The 22,681-nt window shown below is 31.2% G+C and overlaps 1 protein-coding gene across 1 annotated transcript; it reads right to left on the reverse strand.

Annotated features, from left to right (window-relative positions):
- Positions 1-741: 741 nt before the first annotated feature.
- On the reverse strand, positions 742-22,056 carry LOC145166716 (butanoate--CoA ligase AAE1-like). The gene is made up of 2 exons (XM_079085742.1): positions 21,817-22,056; positions 742-2,353 (listed from the first exon to the last, which is right to left on the reverse strand). The coding sequence occupies exons 1-2, from the start codon at positions 22,018-22,020 to the stop codon at positions 905-907; spliced, it is 1,653 nt and encodes a 550-aa protein (XP_078941868.1). The 5' UTR covers positions 22,021-22,056; the 3' UTR covers positions 742-904.
- Positions 22,057-22,681: the final 625 nt, after the last annotated feature.

Below are 22,681 nucleotides of genomic sequence, written 5' to 3' on the forward strand. Positions count from 1 at the left end.
AATGATAAGTATACAGGCTTAAAAATATGAGAATATAAGAAGATCTTTCTAGGATAAAAAGACAGTTGCTTTTCTTTTCATTGTCTAGGGTATGGTGATGTGGTGATATTGCAAGTAGCTTTTTTCTATTCAAACTTTATATCATTTTGTTTATTTTATATTATTTTCATTCTTTATTAAATATATATATATATATATATATATATATATATATATATATATATATATATATATATATATATATATATATATATATATATATATATATAGGTTGTTACTTGTTACTTATTTCTTATCATAGGAGACTTCTAATTTGATATTCATTTGACTTTTATGTATTGCGAATTAATTTTGAACTAATTTTAAAAGTATGTTGACATATTTATTAATATTTAGTAATAAAGTTTGTCAAGACCTCAAGTTTATAAAAAAAATGTAACTGATCGTTTTGAAATGACAAGTTTTGATAGAATGTTTTATTGTGTAAATGGAGATAAGATATTATACTTTGTTGCTTTTTTATTATGGTTGTTGGAGTTGAAATAATACCGACAAATATATAAATTTAGTTACAATGATTCAAAATCAAATCTTATATCTCATTCGGATGTGCCTCACCTCTTCTATCTCTGGCCCCCCTAGTTTTAATGTCTGTGTTCCGCCCGTGCATAATGGATGAGAAATCTTATTTTATTGGACTAACGAAATTTTGATTTTATTTATTTATTTTACTTTAGAAAATGCTTAAAATTTACATTTTGATATTGAACTTTTTATTCAATCTACCCGTGTATTACAGAGGTATTACACCCAATATCTTATTTGACATAGATACCAAACAATTACACCCAATATCTTATTTGACATAGATACCAAACAAGGAGGAGTTAATATCATATGAAACTCAATGTCCATTCATCAAGGTGATAGTCTCAATGGTCTTGGCTTTTTCCCTAAGAACATATTTTAGAATTTTGCCCGTGGAATTTTTGGGCAAAATCCCAAATACAACGTCTATAGGGATCATATTCCGAGGCAACAATTCTTCCTCACAAAACTTGATGATATCGTTGCTACTTAAAGAACAGTCATCTTTCAGTGTCACAAATGCAGAAGGACTTTGACCAACAATGTGGTTTGGCTTCCCAACAACTGCAACTTCTTTTATGAAGGGATGACTCTTTATAACTTGTTCAATCTCTAGTGTGCTCACAATGCCTCCTTCAGAAACAATGCCATCCAATACTCGATCCTTGATTACTATGTCACCATTAGGGTTTCTAACACCAAAGTCCCCAGTTCTATACCACCCGCCCTTAAACGCCTTTTGTGTCCCTTCCATGTTCTTAAGGTACCCCGACATTATAACATTGCCTCTAAACACAACTTCACCGATTGTCTTTCCGTCTAATGGTACACTGATCATTGTTTCTGGTTCTTTCACATCGACATCTTCCATTAAAATGTTGTGAGTTCCTTCGCGACATCTTATGATCATGTTCTCATTTTCTTTTTTGTTATTTGTTCTCAAAGATGTATGAGTCATGGGTCCGAGAGCTTCTGTCATTCCATAGCCATGGTGAATGTTGAATCCCATCCTCTCAACTTTCAAAATGATATCCGATGGTGGCAAAGGTCCGGCCACAATTAGATCAACTGGTGATGGAATAGGTTGCTGTTCCTTGGCTTTGGAACTTGCTATCTTGTCTAAAATGGTAGGCGAACCACACAAGTGCGTTACCTTATGGATCACAATAGAATCAAAGATAATCTCCGCTGTGACTTCTTTAATGCAAATATTAGTGCCACCCAATGCCGCCACCACCCATGGAAAGCACCACCCGTTGCAGCGAAACATATCCACCGACCATAAGAAAACTGGCCTTTTTCTCATATCGTATCTGAAGATAACTGCCAAAGAGTTTAAGTACGCCGCTCTATGGCTATATATAGCCCCCTTGGGCTTCCCGGTTGAGCCTGAAGTGAAATTTATGGAAATTGGATCACATTCATCATTTGGATTTATGATCTTGAAATCGGGTTTTCCTAAAGAAAGAAGATCGTTGTAACAGAGAGTGTTTGATGGGACAGTGTCAGAGTGTTTTCCGCTTATGAGAACTAGGCGTGGTGGTGGTGTTGCTGGTTTTTCCAGCGATAGTACCCGGAATGCTTCAAGAACAGTTTGAATGTGTTGGTGATGAACAAATATGATTTTGGGTTCCAGTTGTTGGAGTGTGATTGCTAATGTGAGTGGATCGAGACTTGTGTTGAGTGCAGAAAGGATCGCACCGACCATTGGAACCCCAAAATGCAGCTCATAGAGGGCAGGTACGTTTGGAGCCAAAGCGGCTACCTAGAATGACATTATGTTATTGTTAGGAGCATTAAAAAATTAGGATATATAGTTAAAGACTTAAGGGGTCATTTTTAAATTCATAATAAAAATATTTAATTTAAAATATAGTTTTTTTCCATTGTGAGCTTAGTTAGTATAAATGTATAATTAAAAGTTTAGCTAAGAAAACGGTCTGGTAATTGAAATTCACCTAATATACTTACATATTTGTCAAATATTTTTACTCAAAAAAAGTTAAATTGTTATTTTAAGATATTATACATATTACACTTGATATATGTGTTGTGATTAAAATTCAAAAGAAACCGGAAACAAGCATTGACTTGTAAAATCGTTCTCACTTGTTTTGCTACATCCAAAACGATTCATTGAGATTTGATTCTTACACTTAAAGAAATTGCTCCATACAAGATACAACATATTGTAGTTATTCTATAAGTCAACTCCTTCCGTCCCAAAATTATTATCCACAGACAAAAAACACACAGATTAAAAAATCATTAATTACCATTAACTTTATATAATAAAATGACAATTTTGTTCTTACTTTGCATTTAATGTTCCATTAAATGCTTAGTTGGTTAAGTAATAATGAGAGAATATGTTGGTAAAAATGTTATTTATTTTTAGAAGTGAACTATTATTTTGAGACAAACCAAAAAGAAAAGATGAATTTTCCCTCCTCTACTTTATAAAATGCATTTTCCACTCTTCTATTTTTTTAAATGCTATTTTGACCTCTCAACTTTGAACTCTGTAAACTGTTGTTCTTACCACTTTCGTTTTCTAAATTTTTGTGTTTATCTAATCTGATTTTCTTTAATAATTTTTATTCTTTAACTTAAAAAATTATATTATATGTATGATAATGCAAGAAGTTGTGATATACTATATTGGTTTAATTAATTCTTATTCCTAATATACAACAAAAACACATAAAAACTAACAGCAAAGCACAAGCTCAACTACTAGTGTGACATAGTAGGTAAAAATCAAAAAACAAAATATTATTTCAAGACATTTCTTTTCCAAAAAATTTGTAGCCCACAAAAAAATGGTGTTATTTACCCAAACACCCAACATTTGTAACCCAGCCATATTAAACCTAGTTGTGATCAACAAACCGGACTCCAAAAGAAATTAAAGATAATTGCAATTATATGACTAAGCTATAAAGATATTACAAATATTAACAACCTTGCATTTGTGTATTGTATTTATGGAGTATTTAACAAATTAGTTTCGCATGAAATTTTATACGTAAAGAAAACGGGCTTAACATACAAACACATTATTGACCGTTTACTTCTTCGATGTCACTATGTCAACATTCTTTGGTTAATGGTTGTCAATAGTCAATAAAGTAAAGTACATGCTGCCGTTATCGTTGATAATGACTACTAGCAATTCCTTAATTTAATTTATCGTGTATCCTATTAAAGAATATCCGATAAGGATGACATGACATATATAAGATATGAGTGATTTGCTTGTATCCACATCCACATCCACATCCACCTTATGTTCATCTTTTTTATCCACTTTACCATTGTGTTCATACCATCTCGTTTTCAATTTTTTTTTAATCTCATATTTGATGAGTATTTGATTTGGCTTTATCATATTTGAGTTTTAGGTGGTGTTTTTTTTGGCAAAAAGTTTTTTTTACTTGCTTGGATTCACTGAAAGTCATAATACACTTTCAGAATGAAACATTTCAATGATACAATAAAAAATTCAGCCGTATGGTCGATGTATGGTCGGTCTTTGTAAGATATTAAACTGGTAATACCTTGATGTCCATGACCAAAACAAAAGAGGAACAGAAAAAACTGTGACAAATGATTTTATTGTTGTAAATCTCTATCTAAACTAAAGAATACATGTCCTTATTTATATTAATGAAAGCAGTAACCTAAACCAATACGTAACACTTGTTAAGCAAGCAGACAACTTCCTAATCTAAATCAAATACTAAAAATAAAAAAGGTTTTTCTTAAAATACCCCTGCACTCATAAATCCGACTAACCCAACAATCACCCCCTTAATCGGATTGGTCATACATCTCGTTCACTACAACGTTTGATCACCTTTTCGAACCATCCCGAATTTTCCCGGACACCCAACCTCCATCTTGGTCACGTCCAAAGTCATTCGTACCCTTTTGATTATTTACAACACATGTAACATGTACCATGACATCCCGTTGGATACGTTTATTACCATCTAGGCTTTTCTCGGATTCACGACCTCTTCCCAGCCAGATCCAAAGCCTTCCGATTTGAACTTCGACCGCCCTAATGTTCACACCGTGTTGTTTCTCCAATCTCTTCCTTTGTTTCGATTACCGTTCTTCAAAGAGGAATCTCCACCGACTAAGAAAACAAAACCACCCGCTTCACCGTTTTCTTTCAATATGCCAAACGAAATGAATCCAAAGCTACCTGCTTTGACGGATCCTTCTAGCCCGCTTTTGACGCACCTACATCGGTATCCCCTTATCACGAACAAACCGATCAAGAACCATGCAATCCCTTTGACCACCACCCTGAACTCTTTAATCAAGCTTGTTCTGAGAACACTCTTCCACCGAACAACAAAACGAACCGAATCAAAGTTAGCCACTTTGACGTCTTCCCGTCCGTTTATTCTGCGCCTCCGGTTAGTCTCTCTCTACCTTAGAACAAGCCCGATCAACAAAAATCGGGGCTGCTGGTGAGATGCTTCAAGTCGCACTAAAAAGCAATCCACACCCCCCTTAAACCAAACCCGGTTCCCGCTGTATTTGCCCCGCAACAACGAGCTACACTTTTCTTAAAACCGACTCTCAAACCAGCCGCCCTACGTCTTCACGAGCCCTAGGCTTTAATACCAAGTGTAAGATATTAAACTGATAATACCTTGATGTCCAAGACCAAAACAAAGGAGGAACATGAAAAACTGTGACAAAGGATTTTATTGTTGTAAATCTCTTTCTAAACTAACGCATATATGTCATTATTTATATTAATGAAAGCAGTAACCTAAACCAATACGTAATACTTGTTAAGCAAGCAGACAACTTCCTAATCCAAATCAAATACTTAAAATAAAAAAAGGTTTTTTCCCAAAATATCCATGCACTTATAAATCCGATTAACCCAACAGTCCTAAGGAATTAAATATCCTCAAAGGCTCTGGACAAGCCAGAAAAAAAAAGGTCCCTATAGTTATTTTATGTATATATATATATATATATATATATATATATATATATATATATATATATATATAGGATATAGATCCGGTAAGAAATTTTTTTTGGTAGGAAGGTAAGAAGTTTTTTTTCTACATATTTTTTTGACGAACAAAATAAATGAATCACTAGATGATTCATTTGTAAGATGATTCACAAGAAAAATTCCCAAAAAAACATCTTTATGATTCATTTTTAAGTAAATTAAGAAAAAATTCACTTTTATGACAATTTTAGTGAATAACAACAAAATCATTGTATAAATAAATCATCGAGATGTTTTTTTGAGAATTTTTTCTTGTGAATCATCTAATGATTCATTTTGTTTGTTCGCGAAAAAAATATGTAGAAAAAAAACTTCTTACATTCCTACCAAAAATTTCCTTCTTATTTGATCTTGACTTATATATATATATATATAATAAAAAATTGGGTTCTATGCCGCTGCCCACTTTGCACTCAACGTCCCTTACGTTCAATCATATAAAACAAAATGTTCTTTAACAGAAAGTGTGGAATGCTATGATCTTTATACCAAAAACGAATGACCAAAAACCGGGAATAACCAAGTTTGAAACTCATGAAAATTGACATATGACATTTACAAAACCATCATTTAAATGCCAGCCACCACCGCTATCAGATCACCATCATCCCTGGACAACTACCGTTCGTCGGAACCCTTGCGTTATCTGACAATGACATCGTCACAGAAGAAAAAAGAGGACAAAACATTCGACGATGCCAGACTACCCAAACTAACCCCAACGATGTAGATTTGAACCACCTCCATCGTCGTCATCTAGCCAGATCTATAACGTCATCAAATATGAAAACCCTTTGACGTAAGAAACCACCGAAGCGGTCCTTGTTCTACGGCTTAATCAGTCGAAGGAGCCAACTAGTAGAGTTTTTGCGCCACTGCCTCGATCTCACATTCACCGGTTTAGGGTTTGTGGTGGCGGTGGATTCGAGTTTTCAAGAACTTTGATGGCGTTGTAAGTGGATTAGGTTTTCTCTAGGCTGTAAGTTGACGAAAAAGAGGGGCGACATTGCAACCTACATCATATTTGAGAGGGAGGCGACACAGTAAACTGATCCTCTGACCGCTACTGTTAACGTCGGCCTTAGGGTTTTCATGATCTCTGACCGCCTGAGGCATTCGTTGTAGTAAAAGAGAGAGAAAGAGAAAGGTGGCCATCGAAGAAACAGAAAGAAAGAAAAAAAGGGTGGTATCGACGGTGGTCCGACGAACAAGTCTACAACGGTGTCGGCAGTTGGTGCTGGTGCTGGTGTTCATATATCCAGTCGGTGGTGGTGGTATTTTTATGTGTTAAAACTAGATGGAAGATGGGTATTGTAGAGAGAGAGAGAGGGGAGGGAGAGAGAAAGAGAGAGAGAGAGATACCCACATTTTAATAATTAAATAAAATATGGCAATATAGTCTTTTCATATCTCTATATCTCTATATATATTAAAAGAGAAACCTGATGACATCACCTTCAACAATCAGGACCATTCATTGTGTTTCCTTGATTAATTTCAACCATTGAATCATTTTGATGACGTTATCATAAAATACAATAAAATTAACATTAATTAAATTAAGTTGACTATGTTTGGAAAGTTGAAAACTTATTAATGGTGACTGAAATTTTTAATTGGAATGTATTGAAGTGAAATAAATGTCAACATAATTGTCAAAACATAAATATGGTTCCTTCCTTTTTTAAAATCAAGTAATTTGTATATACCTTTCATAATTATAGAATTTGAAATCAAAGAATTCAAAATAGTATGATATGAATCACAGTATTAACCAAAGGGCTTCTAGCCTAGCGGTATCAGGTGGTGTCCTCCCTCCTTGGGGTCGAGGACTCAAGTCCCGTCGTGGACATAGGTGGATTTAAGTGTTAGTTTAGGAGTAGATTATATATTGTATTTGCCGGTTCAAAAAAAAAGAATCACAGTATTAATTTCTTCATATCCTTTCTAAAATTGTTGTTCAAAATTATGTATAAGTATAATCTCATTAAGTTGTTATCACAATTTCGTGAAATCTGGAGTTTGCAGCATCACGTTCGAATACCAGCTTCATAAGGTTAGCAATTTTTTTTTGATTTGTTGATTAATTTCTTACATCTGATTATAGTTTTTTTTGGAAAGGGAACTTCCCTAACTAGGGTTTTCGGGCCAACTTTCGCGCACCGACTAATCCCACGCTGCAAAAATGAGGCTTTGCCTCATGCTCTAGAGTCATTGCAGGCGAACCTCCATGGCCACAAGGGTACATATGATTATAGTTTATGTGTTTAATATATGTATTAATGGTTTATTAGTGGGTTTTTGATAAATGGATTTCTATTCTCTCTCTCTCTGTGTGTGTGTGTGTGTATGTGTATGTATATGTTTGGATTGGATGAAGTAAAATTCAGTTTAATTAGTTCTGCGTTAATTGGATTGGATTATGTGTTTGGATTGCATGAAAAAAAAAGTAAAAACGAAGTACCTTCCCGAATGGTTTAGTGTCTACATATGTTATTTCTTAAAAATGATTTATTTAGGCTTGTTGTAAAAACTACGTTTAATTGGAATGATTCGTATGGTTTATAATATATGTGTTTGTCTATGTTTCTCAATCAGCATATGCATATTTGTCCAAAGGTAAAAAATGCAAATGTAATTTTAATATTGTCGTATTATACATACTTGTTGTAAATGACCTATTTACCCTTGTTGTGTGTGTCTGTTTGTGTTTTAGTGTGTGTGTGTGTGTATGTTTGGATTGGATTTTGTGTTCGTATTTGATGATGTAAAATTCAGTTTAATTAGTTATGTGTTTGGATCAGATGAAAATAAAAATAAAGAAAAGTAAAAGTGGAGTACCTTCCTAAAAGGTTTAGTGTCTACATCTATTTTTTCTTTAAAATGACTTATTTACCCTTGTAGTAAAAACTATTTTTTTGGGACTGATTCATATATTTCTTTAATATATGTTTGTGTCTGTTTCTCCATCAACATATGCTTTTTTGTCCAAAGGTAAAAAAAAAGGCAATGTACTTCTAATATTGCCTTATTATACATATTTGTTGTAAAATGATTTGTGTACATCAAAACGATAATGTAGGTGTTATCATCCTCCTACGTATGGCAAAGCTCAAAACTTGGGGTGGTAAAAATATTTTTTTTATTATAAATGTACAGGTCATTACATTAATATTTTATTTATAAGATAAATTAATTTATAACTTTAATTGTTATTTTCAGGTCAGCCTCAGGTGGGTAACTGTTTGTTTGAGTCGAGATTGCATATTAATGATGACATGTCTCACATTTTATAATTCAAAAAAGCGTATGTCTTTTATCATTAATTAATAGTTTAATGTTTGTTTTTCCTTATTCTTAATCATTAATTATTTATATTGCTTAACTTCTTCATTTTTTTCATCTTATATGTAGTATTGTTGATATGGATTTGAATGTTAAGTCTTCCATTAGTACTACACAGCTTAACACTGATACTGTTGTGGCCAAGGCAGAGGATTACTACATTCGTTTTCCAATCAAGAACATTAATGATATTCTAGATTACAATGAGGTATACTTAATATTATTAATATTTTTCAATTAATTTTATAAATTTATGGCGCATAACACAATGAATATATATGAATGTTTTTTTATATATTATTTAAAAAATTTATGAAATAGGAAATTGGTTTGTCCATCATTGCTACTATCATCGGTTTAGATTTAGACGAAGGCTGATATTCTTTTTTATTGTCGTGACTGTTCAAAAAAGGTAAGTAAGAATGATGATGATACTAAGAGCATCTACAATGGTCAGTTCAATGAGAGTGTTGAATGAGGTGGCAAGTCTATGTGTCATTCAATGAATGAAACTCTACCATTGTGAGATGCCACCTTGGCATTCAATGTATTTGAAGTTCAATGGCCACTGAACTCTTCAATGGGAAAAAGGAAAGTTTTTAATTTTTAAATATTTACTATAAATTACATTTTGTAACATTCTATTGAACTTTTTAGAGTTCAATGCATTATAGGAAAAAAAATGAGAGTTGTATGGATTGTAGAAAGATGATGTTGCAATCCATTGAACTCTATGGAGTTCAATGCATTGTGGATGCCCTAATGCTGAAGCATTTACTTGTGATGCTTGTGGTGGAGTTTCTGATGTTTACAGCAAGTAGGTTCATAATTTTACATTTGTAAAGTTCTTGTGCTATTAATCTATATTCGAATGTTTCGAATTTTATTTTATTGTCCGTTAAAGTGTCATTTTATAATTTTTAGGGTGAGGGTCGTAATTTGTGTTTAATATGAAACTACGTCTGCTTCTTTTGTATTGTTTGACGGTCATGTTAAAGATGTTATTCACCGTGGTAATCAGTGGCGGATGAAAAAGATATCAAAGGTAGCGTTAATTTTTTTAATCGTCAACTCATCTCTTATTTTGTTTTATGATATTAATTTTGTTTAATATATGCATTGAAGAATTGAATAAATTAATTTTAACCCATTAACGCATCCAATTCTTTTTAACATAAAAAGTTGTATACAAATATGTTCTTCAACGATTTGTACTTTTTAATGCGTTCCCCGCGTTTAACGCGGGTTATAATCTAGTTATATTAAATAGAAAAATGTAATGATGTTAATCATAAGGACTGATGGTGTGCAATATTTGCTCTAAAGGGACCATTAACACAAAAAACAAGTTGTATAAGATCTATTTTAGGGAAAAAATGAAAACCATAAAGACTATTTTTGAAAATTTGTCTTAGTACTTTTATGATTTAAATAATAACTAGTAATTGAGTCCGCGCTTAGCCGCGATGTTTTTACGTGTTTTTTTGCGTATTAGGAAAGTAAATGATGAAAATCATGTTATATATATATATATATATATATATATATATATATATATATATACACACACACACACGGGGACATGATGATAAACACGAAAATTTAGAAAATAAAAGATGAAAATGATATTTTAAAAAGTAAAAAGATGAAAATATTATTTTACTAAAAAGAGGGGTTGCAAGTGATATGTCATACGAATTTAAATGATTAAAATTGAACTTCACACATTAACATATCTATACATTGTGCATAAAATATTAAACTCGTAGCTACACTAACTTATATTCAGAAACTGCATTTTAGTTATATATATATATATTTATATATATATATATATATATATATATATATATATATATATATACCCCTCATTCACATAAATCGTCACAACATGGGAGATACACAAACATTATTACACTCACATTGGTAGGGTGCACAACACGTACTTTGGAAACGGTAAATGATTTAACGGAGACTACACGTACTTTTAAACGTACACCCCAGGTTCGAGCTCCGCAAAGCGGGCAAACCCAGCCCCTAACGGGATTTCTAGGGAAAATTCCCCCACAAGGAGCATTTAAAGAGGATTTATGGAGTCCCAAAGATTCGAACATCCAACCTCACCCCACTGTGGGTTATAAACCCGGTACATCACTACCAGCTAGGCTGGAGATCATTTGTTCTCATATATATATATATATATATATATATATATATATATATATATATATATATATATATATATATAATAATAATAATAATAATAATAACTCTTCCAATTAGTAAAAGTCATTATTTGAATACAAACACAAAAAATGCTTAATATATAATTGGGTTTTAACTTCTAAGTCTTTAACAAATTAGGTTTTATACGTGTTTGATCTTTCATGTTTGTTAGTCAAAGTGTATCCATCATGAAGTTAGTAACACACTCACACTACAAAGGGTCGGCTCTACATTCATTGAAATTAAGTAAAGGCTTAGGGCCCCCAATCCTAAGGGGCCCCACTTAACCTTAACCCAAATGTCGATTAGTTAATGGACGAATGACGATTTTCCTATTCTCCATTCGTAGACACGCGCGTCGATTCCCAATTGAATTCTAAACGACTGTTCTTCTTATGTGTTCTCGATTTCTTCTTCTTCCTGGCTCAGAAGTCTGAAAAATAATCGATTCTTGAATCTTGATTTGATCAAAAATCGAAAAAAAACGCTTCTTCAATCTTGACTGCTCAAAAATCGATTCTACATAAGTCCATTCTTGAATCAGAAGCGGTATTATCTTCCTTTGATTCTTTATTTCTCCATATTCCATACTAATAACTAATAACTCAATTGTTGATTCTTCTTTTTCGATTAGACTATCTATTAGGGTTAATATAGTTTAATTTTTTTAATTATGACTGTGTCAAGTTGGATTTTTGAATTAGGTTTCGACTTTAGATATTGGATATTGGAATCAGCTTTGGATTTTGGATATTGGAACGATTTTGGTTGGATTATTGGAATGAATTTCAGTTGTCAAGACTCAAGAATTCTCAAGAACTTACTTTGCCAAGCAGGCAAAGTAGGTATTTCCAATCTATAATGCGTTAATGACTTACTTACTTTCCAGTTGGCTTTTTTTTGTCTTGGTGATAGTTGTTGTCAAAGGAAAAGAAAAATTATTTCTTAGAGAAATAATGAATAAGGAGCTTTAATTAAAAAGGAAAAGAAAAATTATGTCTAATGTTGAAATTAATAATGAACAAAATTAAAATGACTTTAATTGTATTTATGAAAGGGCCCCAACTTTTGGTTCGCTTAGAGCCCCCAAACGGGTTGAGACGATCCTGACACTACATATGCCACGTATGGGACGAAGCCAAAAACAATGTCCCCACACAAATAGTAATACCTAGAGACTTTCTCGCGGTGTGTTGCAACAATGAAAATTCGATATATAAATTAAATTTTGATGCTTGTATTGATTAAATATGTTTTTAGTTGTTGGTACATAAACATACAAAGTCGATATTATTAGCTAACCAACTTATACTATCGTATGAAAACGTATTAATTGGACCAAAGTATACATAGAAAAAGTATAGATTTAATAATCACGAAAAAATATACAAAATTTATATCGAAATGTAAATAAACTCGAATTTATACCGAAACATATATACAAATAAGTAACTAAGACTATTATTTTTAGTTAACGAACATAAATTTCAAATAATAAAAAAAACATATTATATGTGAATCGATTATTTAGAAATAAAACATAAAAATAAGTATGCACATAAATTTTTTTTTTTCAGCGAAATTGTCAAAAAAGCTGCGATTTTTTGATAAAAAAATTCAAAAAAATGTCTAGGTATTTTTTTTATGCATTTTTATGATTTTTAGGGTTTTTTTAGGGTTTTTTTGTTTTCCAAATAACCATTCCCTATATATATATATATATATATATATATATATATATATATATATATATATATATATATATATATATATATATATATATATATATATATATATATATATATATATATATATATGCCACATCAGTTTGACCTTGGTAAGATAAGGTTCGAATCCTTCTTTATCTAAATCTGTTTAGACCCTTCCACTTTTCCATCTTTTAATGTTTTAGCCTAAAGTTTTGTTTTGACAAATTTGGTTTATCATTTCTATAATTTTAAATTATTTTTAACACTTTTGTCCACAACCTTTTTTTTTAAACTTAACTTATATGTTTTTTTTTTATAAATTTGTACAACTATATTTATTACATTTTTTGTACAATATCTGTATATTCCAAACGTTTCTTACAAAAAGAATTTCAACATTTTTTACATATTTGTTTTAAAACTTAATATTTTTCATAAATATTTTTTGTAGAACCTTTACAACTTTTTTTTTTCAATTCTTTTTGCTAATTCATTTTTATAAAAATAGGTATTTTCTATATAATTAATTTTTGAAACCTTTTTATATCTTTATTATCCATAGACTTTAAAGATTTTCTTGTTTTTATAAATTTTGGTGTAAATTATGTTATATGAAATGTACATACATAATTTTTTTATCATCGGATTTCGAAATTAGTTATACAGTTTTATTTTTTTCTTTGATTTATGCTGAAATGCAAGGAAATATAGTATGGCAACAAGTATGTACATGGTGGCGGCTGTTGGACTATCCTCTAAACTCGTTACGCGATTTGTTAGAATGTAAAGCAAAGCTCGGGGGTCACCATAGGCTGGCAAATATTCACGAGGGTATAATGTTGGTATTTCTTTGGGTGATTTGGAGATACAGGAACTCTAAAGCCCATTCTTCAAACCCAAATCCAAAACCACACGTGGCGCTGGTTTATGAGGTACAATCGTTATCGCTTCTTTGGATCAATGCAAGGAATAGAAAAGGACAGGTGCTAAGATGGAGTGAATGGAGTTGTGATCCGATTTTAGAATGTTATTGTAGGCTATAACTTAGCTGTTCTTTTGTTAGCTTTGTTTGTTTCTTTTATTTAGAATGTTTTTTCTTGTTTTGTACCTCCTAGCCCCTGACTAGTTTATTTTGTGTTTTAATGCCAGCTTGCCGTTCAAAACAAAAGTTTTCCATACGATTAGTCATTTCTCGAATGCCCTTTCCTTTCCGTCAAACCAAAGAGTTAGTTACATATAAATGTTGTAACTTTTATTTACTGCCTAACTTTTTACATTTCTTTCTTTAGGCATGAATCATTTATTTAATCAATTAATTTTATATCTATTAAATTATAAAAAGAAAAAAACATAAAATTTATCGAGTTGTATATAGCTGAACCACCCTAAAACTAGTATTTTGAAATATATATATATATATATATATATATATATATATATATATATATATATATATATATATATATATATATATATCAAGCTTGAAAAATTCGTTCGACGTTGGCTAGTCGGATGACCGGGTTAAAAGATTAATCGGCAAGACGGGGATTAATCATAGATTAAGCGGATACCATAAATTGCTATTTCGTTGAATTTTAATATATATATATATATATATATATATATATATATATATATATATATATATATATATAATCACAAAGTTCGTAAACATTCTAATATCATAACAAAATATGTTAATATGATTAATACAATACTAATCATTCGTCAAATAGTTTCTATTAAGATAGAACTTCTTCAAAGTGAATTTTTCGTCAATTTTGTTGGCATTGATTAATAGTTAGGCGCCTTCTAATCTGTCGGTAGCGCCTAGGAATTAATCAGAAATTAATGGGGACCTAGTTGTGATTTTCACAATAATTATATATATGAGGGTTCAACCTTTTATTTTTTCTTATATTTTCTCAATTAAACTTATATATATATATATATATATATATATATATATATATATATATATATATATATATATATATATATATATATATATAAAGATCTAAATCCATCTTTATTTTTGTATTTTATTTTTTGGTGTTTGTGTTCCAGAACATAAAAAATTTAAAGTATATTATAAATTAGTGAGGATTTAAATTTATCTCACTAATTATCTAAATTTTTTGGGTAAACTTTTACATTATTCATCTATGTGGTGTAGCGGTTTTTGAAAAATTGTTTTAATCGATTTTAAAAATCGATTTTTTTTTTCTCTTTTTGAATGAGAATGTCGAGCCCTAAGCATTATCAAAATAGATAGACGATTATATATTTGTGTTATTTTATGTGATGCATTCGTTTTGATATATTACATGCTCAAAATAGACTTAAGATGAATGAAACATTAGTGTTTATAGTAAGATAATTTGATGAATTTGATAAAGTAATTTATTGGGCTTAAGTCGTACCACACAGGTGGGACTTGAGAGGCCGAAAATAAGTAATTTTGTAAGTGTAAAAGTTTCTATGCCTTTTAAGTGTTATAATATATAAGCTCTTTCTTACGTTTATGAAACTTGTGTGCGAGCACGGTCATGTGAGGAAAAAGGCACTTTTGATTTACCACCAGAAATCGTCCATGTGCTTTTTGGAAAAATAATTCTTTGTGTATTATCATATTAAACACATTATTAATTACAAATTTCAATTTCTTGGAAAATAATTATTTTTTGTCACTAAAATTTTATTAAAATTCCGATTATAACACCGCATTAAAAATAATTATTTTTATATGTAGAATGTTAGTTATAGTTTTATATATATATACAACATCTTGGTAATAGATCAAAAATACCACACAATTGATTTCTTCTTCTTTAGATCAGATTGTAAACAAATTTATATTAATGACACTAGTTAAACACATGATTTAACAACATTATGTGATTTCTTGTTCTTTCGTGTATTATGTTATTTGATAAAGTTCTAGATCAATATGGTGATATTGAATAGATAATGATATATGTCCAGATAAAATGATTTATAGATATATAAAAATGGTTTCTTTTTCGATTGATGTACTGTCTGAATTCATTTAAATGAAAATTTATCCTGTTTTAAAGATAATAAAAGTCGAAAGTGACTAATTACTAATAGTAGCGCTAAAACCTTGTTCGACCTTCAAGTGACATGTTATAAAACTAGGTGAATGTATACTATACAACTCATGCATTACATATAATGAAAATATGTAGTTAAAATTTAGGGAAATACATGTTATTTAAGAATAATTATGTTTTCAACATAAACTATGAAATAATGATTTGTAACTAAGTTAATATATAATATTTTAATTATTTTAAAAATATTATAAGATAAACATCTATTATGATCACATCATTCAACCACACGTGCTCACAACTTGTTTGTAATGTAACACCATAAAACTTAAAACTTCATCTTACTTTGACTATTATTCTTAATTGATTAAAAACTCACATTGAAAATTTTTTAGTTATTATAAAAAATAGTTTTGGATATTTTGTAATTAATTTGATATTTCGATTTAAGTTAGATATCTAACACATTTAATCCTTTTAAGTATTTTGAAAAAAAAAAATTGTTTTCAAAATTTTAAGTTTATTTGATGACAAAATTGCAAAAATTGTCCATGTGGTTGACAAATTTATGTGTTTTTGGTCCAAAACGAACTGTTGGTGCATCAGTGGTCCAATTTCAGATATTTTGTGTGCTTTTGGTCCCTATGGTTGGTATTTTGATGTATTTTGGTCCATACCTCACCTGAAATGACTAATATGCCCTTAAATATTTCATTTTAACTTATTTTATTTAACTTATTATTATTTTAACTAAAAGAAAAATAAAAAGAAATCACTACCCTCACACCCACCCCCCACCCCACCCATCTCTCTCTCTCTCTCTCTCTCTCTCTCTCTCTCTCTCTCTCTCTTTCTCTCTATTTCTCTCTCTCGGGTTAGGATTAAGGGGACATTGTGCATAGATTGTTTGAAATTTTTGAAGAGAGAATAAACGATTGTTTTTTGAAAAAGGAAGGTTGAATGAGGGTTTGTTAGCGTCAACTGAAGAACCCTAAAGCCGCCGTCATCGACCACTCGAATTAGGAGGGGAATGTCAATCGTAGATCCATGAAATCGACTTCGTATCCTCTCAACTAGATATGATTTATCTGGATTTGTATTTTGATTCAGAAATTTGCAGCGGCAGCTGGTGGCGACGTGTGGCAGGAAGCTGCTCCGGCGGTCTCTTGCTACTTCGTTCCTGCTTCTGTTCGACGAAAGTGACGAGTTGGAGATGAAAGGGAAAGGATTTCGGCAATAGCAGTTATAGAGGATGGTGGCAGTGGGTTGCCGGGTTTCCTTCTTTCTCGTTTTTCCGGCAACCTTGGTGAGAGGAGGTGGTTGGAGGAACTGTGGATGGCAACTGGTGGTGTTTGAGGGTGCTTGGGTGGTGTTTGATTAATCTAACTGTAGGGGATATAAGGTGGAGTTTGTGGTGGGTTATTGGTGTGGTTCATGGTGGTCAAAAGCCACTGGTGGTGGTTTTTAGTAGTGCTCGATGGTTACAACAACAACAACACCACAACTCCTTGGTGGTGCTTGTTCTCGGAAGTGAAGGAAGAAAGGTAAACAGAAAACGTGAAGGTTGGGTAGTATTTTGTGGTGATTATGGTCAATAGAGGGTGGTGCAAGGTGGTCTTATGGTGGGGTAAGGGGGTGGTAAAATGGTGGTGTTTCAGAACTGATGAATTTGGGTTGTAGATTCGTGAGGCTTTAGAGGGTTATGCCCTATATTTAACACCATTTCAAGAAGATGGAGGTGGTGAATGGTTACGAGGAGAAAAAGAAGAACTGATAAATTTTCTTTCACTCACTTGTATATGGCTTCAATTTGATCATGGAAAGGAAAGTGCTTTCGCATGTTTCCTCATAAGTCCATTTGACTTTCACAAGTCAAAGACGGAAGAGGAGAGAGAGAGAGAGAGAGAGAGAGAGAGAGAGAGAGAGAGAGAGAGAGTGAGAGAGAGAGAGAGAATGTGTGTGTGTGTTTGTATTTTCAATTAGTTAAAAACATTAATATAAATAAAAAAACGGAAAAACAAACTATAAGGGCATAATGGTCTTTTTAAGTAGATAGGGACCAAAAACGATAGAAAGATCCAATTTTGGATCAGTGGTGCACCAACGTTTCGTTTTGGACCAAAAACACAAAAATTTGCCAACAGCAGGGACAATTTTTGCAATTTTGTCTTATTTTATATTTTGATTTAAGTGCATTTAAACTAACAAATTAAATATATTATATTGACATTTCAAAAGTGTAATTTATATTTTGCATTTAATATGTTATTTAAATTAAGAAATTAAGTATATTTCATTAATAACTTAAAAAAATCATTAATATGATATTAATATTTTATATTTAATAAGTTAAATAATATTGGAAGTTGAAAAGTTTAGATTCTAGATCAATATGGTTAGGATAAAATTGTATCAATTATAATAGACATATAGGTGATATTATTATGTCTTAAATCAAGATTTATGAACGATTAAAGAATAAGTTGTAGCAATGCCAGGGAAATGCTCATCATTAAGATTTGACATCGAATGACCTTGGATGCGTTTGAAAGCGTTTGAGAGCTTTAACTTCTTGTTTTTAGTTTTATTTTACAAAATGTTATTGTTTAAACAAAAAACTTCGTTTGACAGTACGAACATTTAATTTTTAGTTTAAAAAAATGCTTCAAATCTAAAAGCTACTTGATGTAGCATTTAACAAAACGTTACTGAGTTTTTTAAACCAATTTCCAGAATTGCCCTTAAAAATATATTTATATATTTGTCTTTTTAAAACAGTTATCATTTTATGTAACTTTACATATTTCAAAATTTCCAACTACTTTTGTTAAACACTCATATAACAAATAAAAAGTGCGGCTTCTAGTTACCTGCTACCAGCTATCCGTTATCTGCTATTCGCTACCAGTTACCTGCTACTCGCTACCAACTAACAACTAGGCGTCATTTAAGCTTAAGGAAGTTGAATTAGACATTGATTTTCAAGATATGTATTGATTCCTACAACTCCACATAAACATGGAAGGAGACATTGAACGATATGTAGTTAGTCCCAAACTTTTGTTAATTTGGCGACGTAAGATGAGAAATCATATGGAAATCATATGATCGTCAAGATAACGAGCAAAATCGTTGTAGGATTTGAATTTGATCAAACCCCCACCAAATTGTTCATATCGTTGAGCTTGAAGAAAAAGAACACTTATCAACAATGTTTTTGCCAAGAGAATTTAATATCCAACTAATGACTATTGATTGACATGAAACCAACTTGAGCTTGGGCATGAAGAGGAAGTGGCAAAGGGTTGAACGATTGTGCCATCAAAAAATTTGATTTTGTTTTTGGGAAATAAAGCAATAGTCATGGACCTCATCTAAGCACTAAAACCTATTCCATTAAAGACATTGGAAATGAGTATGGAATTGGATTATCAGAAGATCCAAGAAAAAAAGGACTTGAAACATTAATGACAGGAGAGTTATTAATTTCATCTGATTGTCATATAGTAAAAGGGAGAAAGAAAGAATGAAGAAGATTGATGAAGGGAACTGATTCGTACACAACAATTTTTTTCCGTACACAATAATTTGTGCATTAAAGTATTGTATTGTACAACTCCATAAAGCATGAATTGTTGTGTATGGATAAAAATTGTTGTGTACGAATCACCTCTCATTGATGAAAAGATGAAGAAGGTTCAAGGTGAATTTGATACCATGCCATAAATCAATGCTAAGACCAACTCCAACGGACCAGCAAAATGGTGATATGCTGGTCAAAAAAACTCCAACCGACCGCTATATTTAACACCAATTTGGTGAGAATGAACAGTATCCCACCAAAATGGTGCTACACTGTTCACGACCGGCAAATATATTAACTAATATAATATTGATTAAATATACAAATAGTTTATTTGATCAATTAAAATTGAATGGTATAAAGAATTTTTCATCGTCGCTTCTTTCTTCTGCGTGTTGAAGATGGATAAAGTTTGTAGTATGTGTATGTGTATTTGATATTGCCTTCTTCATCGCCACAATATTTCTTCATTCCTCCGTCGACCCCAATTACTAATTAAGTTTTTGTTTTACTCTAACAACCCAATTATTAAATCTTTCAATCTTCTTCATTTTTAAGATGAAAAACAGAAACGTAAATGGAAACGCTGTGGTGGTTTCAGTTTCTTCTTTCCTTCGATGACCCGAAGTGTATTTTGCTCTTCAATTTGGATAGGGGTGACAATTGATGACACGACATGACAAAAATACACGACACGAAACGAAATTGGGACGAAACTGAAATTCGAATTCGTGTTTGTGTCAAGTATAAAAAACACAACGTCGTGTCGTGTTGTGTTCGTGTTCAAAATTCGACACGAAATTCAAACGATTTAGCATTTGTCAGTCGTGTTTTTCGTGTTTGTCGTGTTATGTATGATTAAGTATTAATTAAATAAATTAATTGTTATATTATGTCATCTCGTGTCGTGTTTGTTGTTTTTTAAACGGTTCGTTTTCGTGTTAGTTGAAAAAAACACGACATCGTATCGTGTCGTGTCCGTGTTACAAAAAACATTGTCGTGTCGTGTCGTATTAGACAAAAACACGACACGATGACCTGATTTGCCACCCCTAAATTTGGAGATGGAAAACTGAAATGAAAATTAGGCAATATGCACTAGACAAACTTTTTTTTTTCTTAATATTATATCTATTTGCCGGTTCAAAAAAAAAATCAAACCGTAGATGGAACTATTTCAAGAAAGATAATAATATCTATAATAATTTGATAAATAAATAAACATAAAAATATTACTTTGCTATTATTATATGAAATATATGTTTTTAAGCAGATTTTTTTAGTGTGAGGTTGGAGGGAAAAAAAAATTGGTATGAAATTTCCACCATTTTAGTGTTTTTTTGTAGTGTCAACGTTGGAGTTGCTCTAAGAAAGAATGAAGATAGTTTTTCATTGATTGAAATGTGTTAAAAAACCGAAATGATTACTAAACATCAACTAACTTAAGTAACTGAACAAACTTTCTAATTCTAACAACTTAATAAACACGTGACATATACAAAACTAACATATGGTAATTTTGGAAAGTGTAATTGGGCAAATTGGATTTGTTGTCCTTTTAACATTTTGTAATTTTTTTGCGATTCCCTTTTCTTTTTTGGTAGTGGTTAATGTATTTCCGCGGTTTCTAAAAAAAAAAAAAAAAGAAATCCATCTCAAAAGGATGGCCTCCTTTGTCCAGACTCACCACCAATCGATTAAATAACACATAAAAGTTAAAAGATATCAATAACAAAGAAAGAACAAGTCAGAAATTGATGAGGATGGATGCTACTGATTAGATCAGAATTTAAGAATGTGAAATGCATTAATAGGAGCACCACAAATGAGACAAATATTATGTAAGTGGAATCAAATTACGTGCAAGAACTAATCTTTTTACGCGTCATCTTGTAAACATTTATTATGCATGCCATATAAATAATGTGCTTCTAGAAAGGAGTTGACATTCTAACATAAAGAACTTTTCTTATTAAGAAATTGGGAGTTGATTTTCTCATAATCTCGATGACTTTGGATATGAGGTATAAGAACAAAATACGAAAAACATACTGTGTATGTTATAATTAATTAACTATTGTTCTTGTATTTCTCTCTTTTACTAAAATCAAAAACGTTTTACAAATTTGGCCTTGCACAAAACCTCCAGATATGTAAACTGAATCAATCATATATATAATACTGTAACATCGAAACCATAACAAAATAAAAAGGTTATGATATAAAGCTCAGGAAACTTACAACTTGTCCATGGTTAACTCCCAAAATCGAGAGAGCAGAAGCCAGTTTTATGCATCGGTTGTATGTTTCTTTCCATGTATATGTCATATCACCATAAATAACAGATGATGCTTTTTCGTAAACGAATGCGGCTCTTTCTAAGAAACTAACTGGTGATAAAGGCACATAGTTAGCTTCACATTTATGAAAACCCTCCAACTCCATTGGAAGTAGAACTGTAGAAGATAGATATGTTTTTTGTCATATGTTATCTATCAATAAGTTGCATAATTATATAGGCATACAAATCGTAATTATGGAGCAATGAGGTCATCTGAGCTGCGTTATGGCGTGACGTATATCCTAGTAGAAAATTGCGAAATAAACAAGTGGAGATAAGATATAGAATCATCCGCCTGATTGAGTGCAATCGCTTTTCTTTTTTACTTAATTTGATGCGAGTTAGTTTTTGATCGAATTTTAATGCATACGTTAATATCTAGTAATATATTAATTAATTAAGATGATATATTCGAATGGAAACCAAATCGATCATCCACCTGAAACTTTTAGAAGCAACTAGTGATAAAAAGAAGAAGCATATTGTGTAATTATATTTAATTTATATTTAGTAATTAACTTTGAATGTTCGATTACATTTATAAGAACATAAGATTCTTTGATAATGGCTTTTCTTTTATATTCTTATTGATACTGAAAGTCTCTTACTTCTTTTTTGGGTCACACGGTTTCTAATAATAAAAAAAAAAAGATAAAGTGGAAACTTGTTATGGAAATTTCTTGGCAAATGCAATCTTTGTTTATATATTAAATAATAATTTAACTATATAACTTTTAGGGTGCTCGACGGTTTATAGGGAAGTCA

This window comes from Lactuca virosa, chromosome 3, assembly GCF_052849685.1.
Source record: "Lactuca virosa cultivar CGN04683 chromosome 3, Lactuca_virosa_CGN04683_v6, whole genome shotgun sequence".
Lineage (NCBI taxonomy): Eukaryota > Viridiplantae > Streptophyta > Magnoliopsida > Asterales > Asteraceae > Lactuca > Lactuca virosa.

Excerpts from the sequence above, each read along its gene's own strand:
- LOC145166716 (XM_079085742.1), bottom strand. The coding sequence starts at position 22,020 with ATGGAGTTGGAGGGTTTTCATAAATGTGAAGCTAACTATGTGCCTTTA. Across the intron at positions 2,354-21,816 it reads GAGTTAACCATGGACAAGTT|GTAGCCGCTTTGGCTCCAAA; the intron begins GTAAGTTTCCTG and ends ATGTCATTCTAG.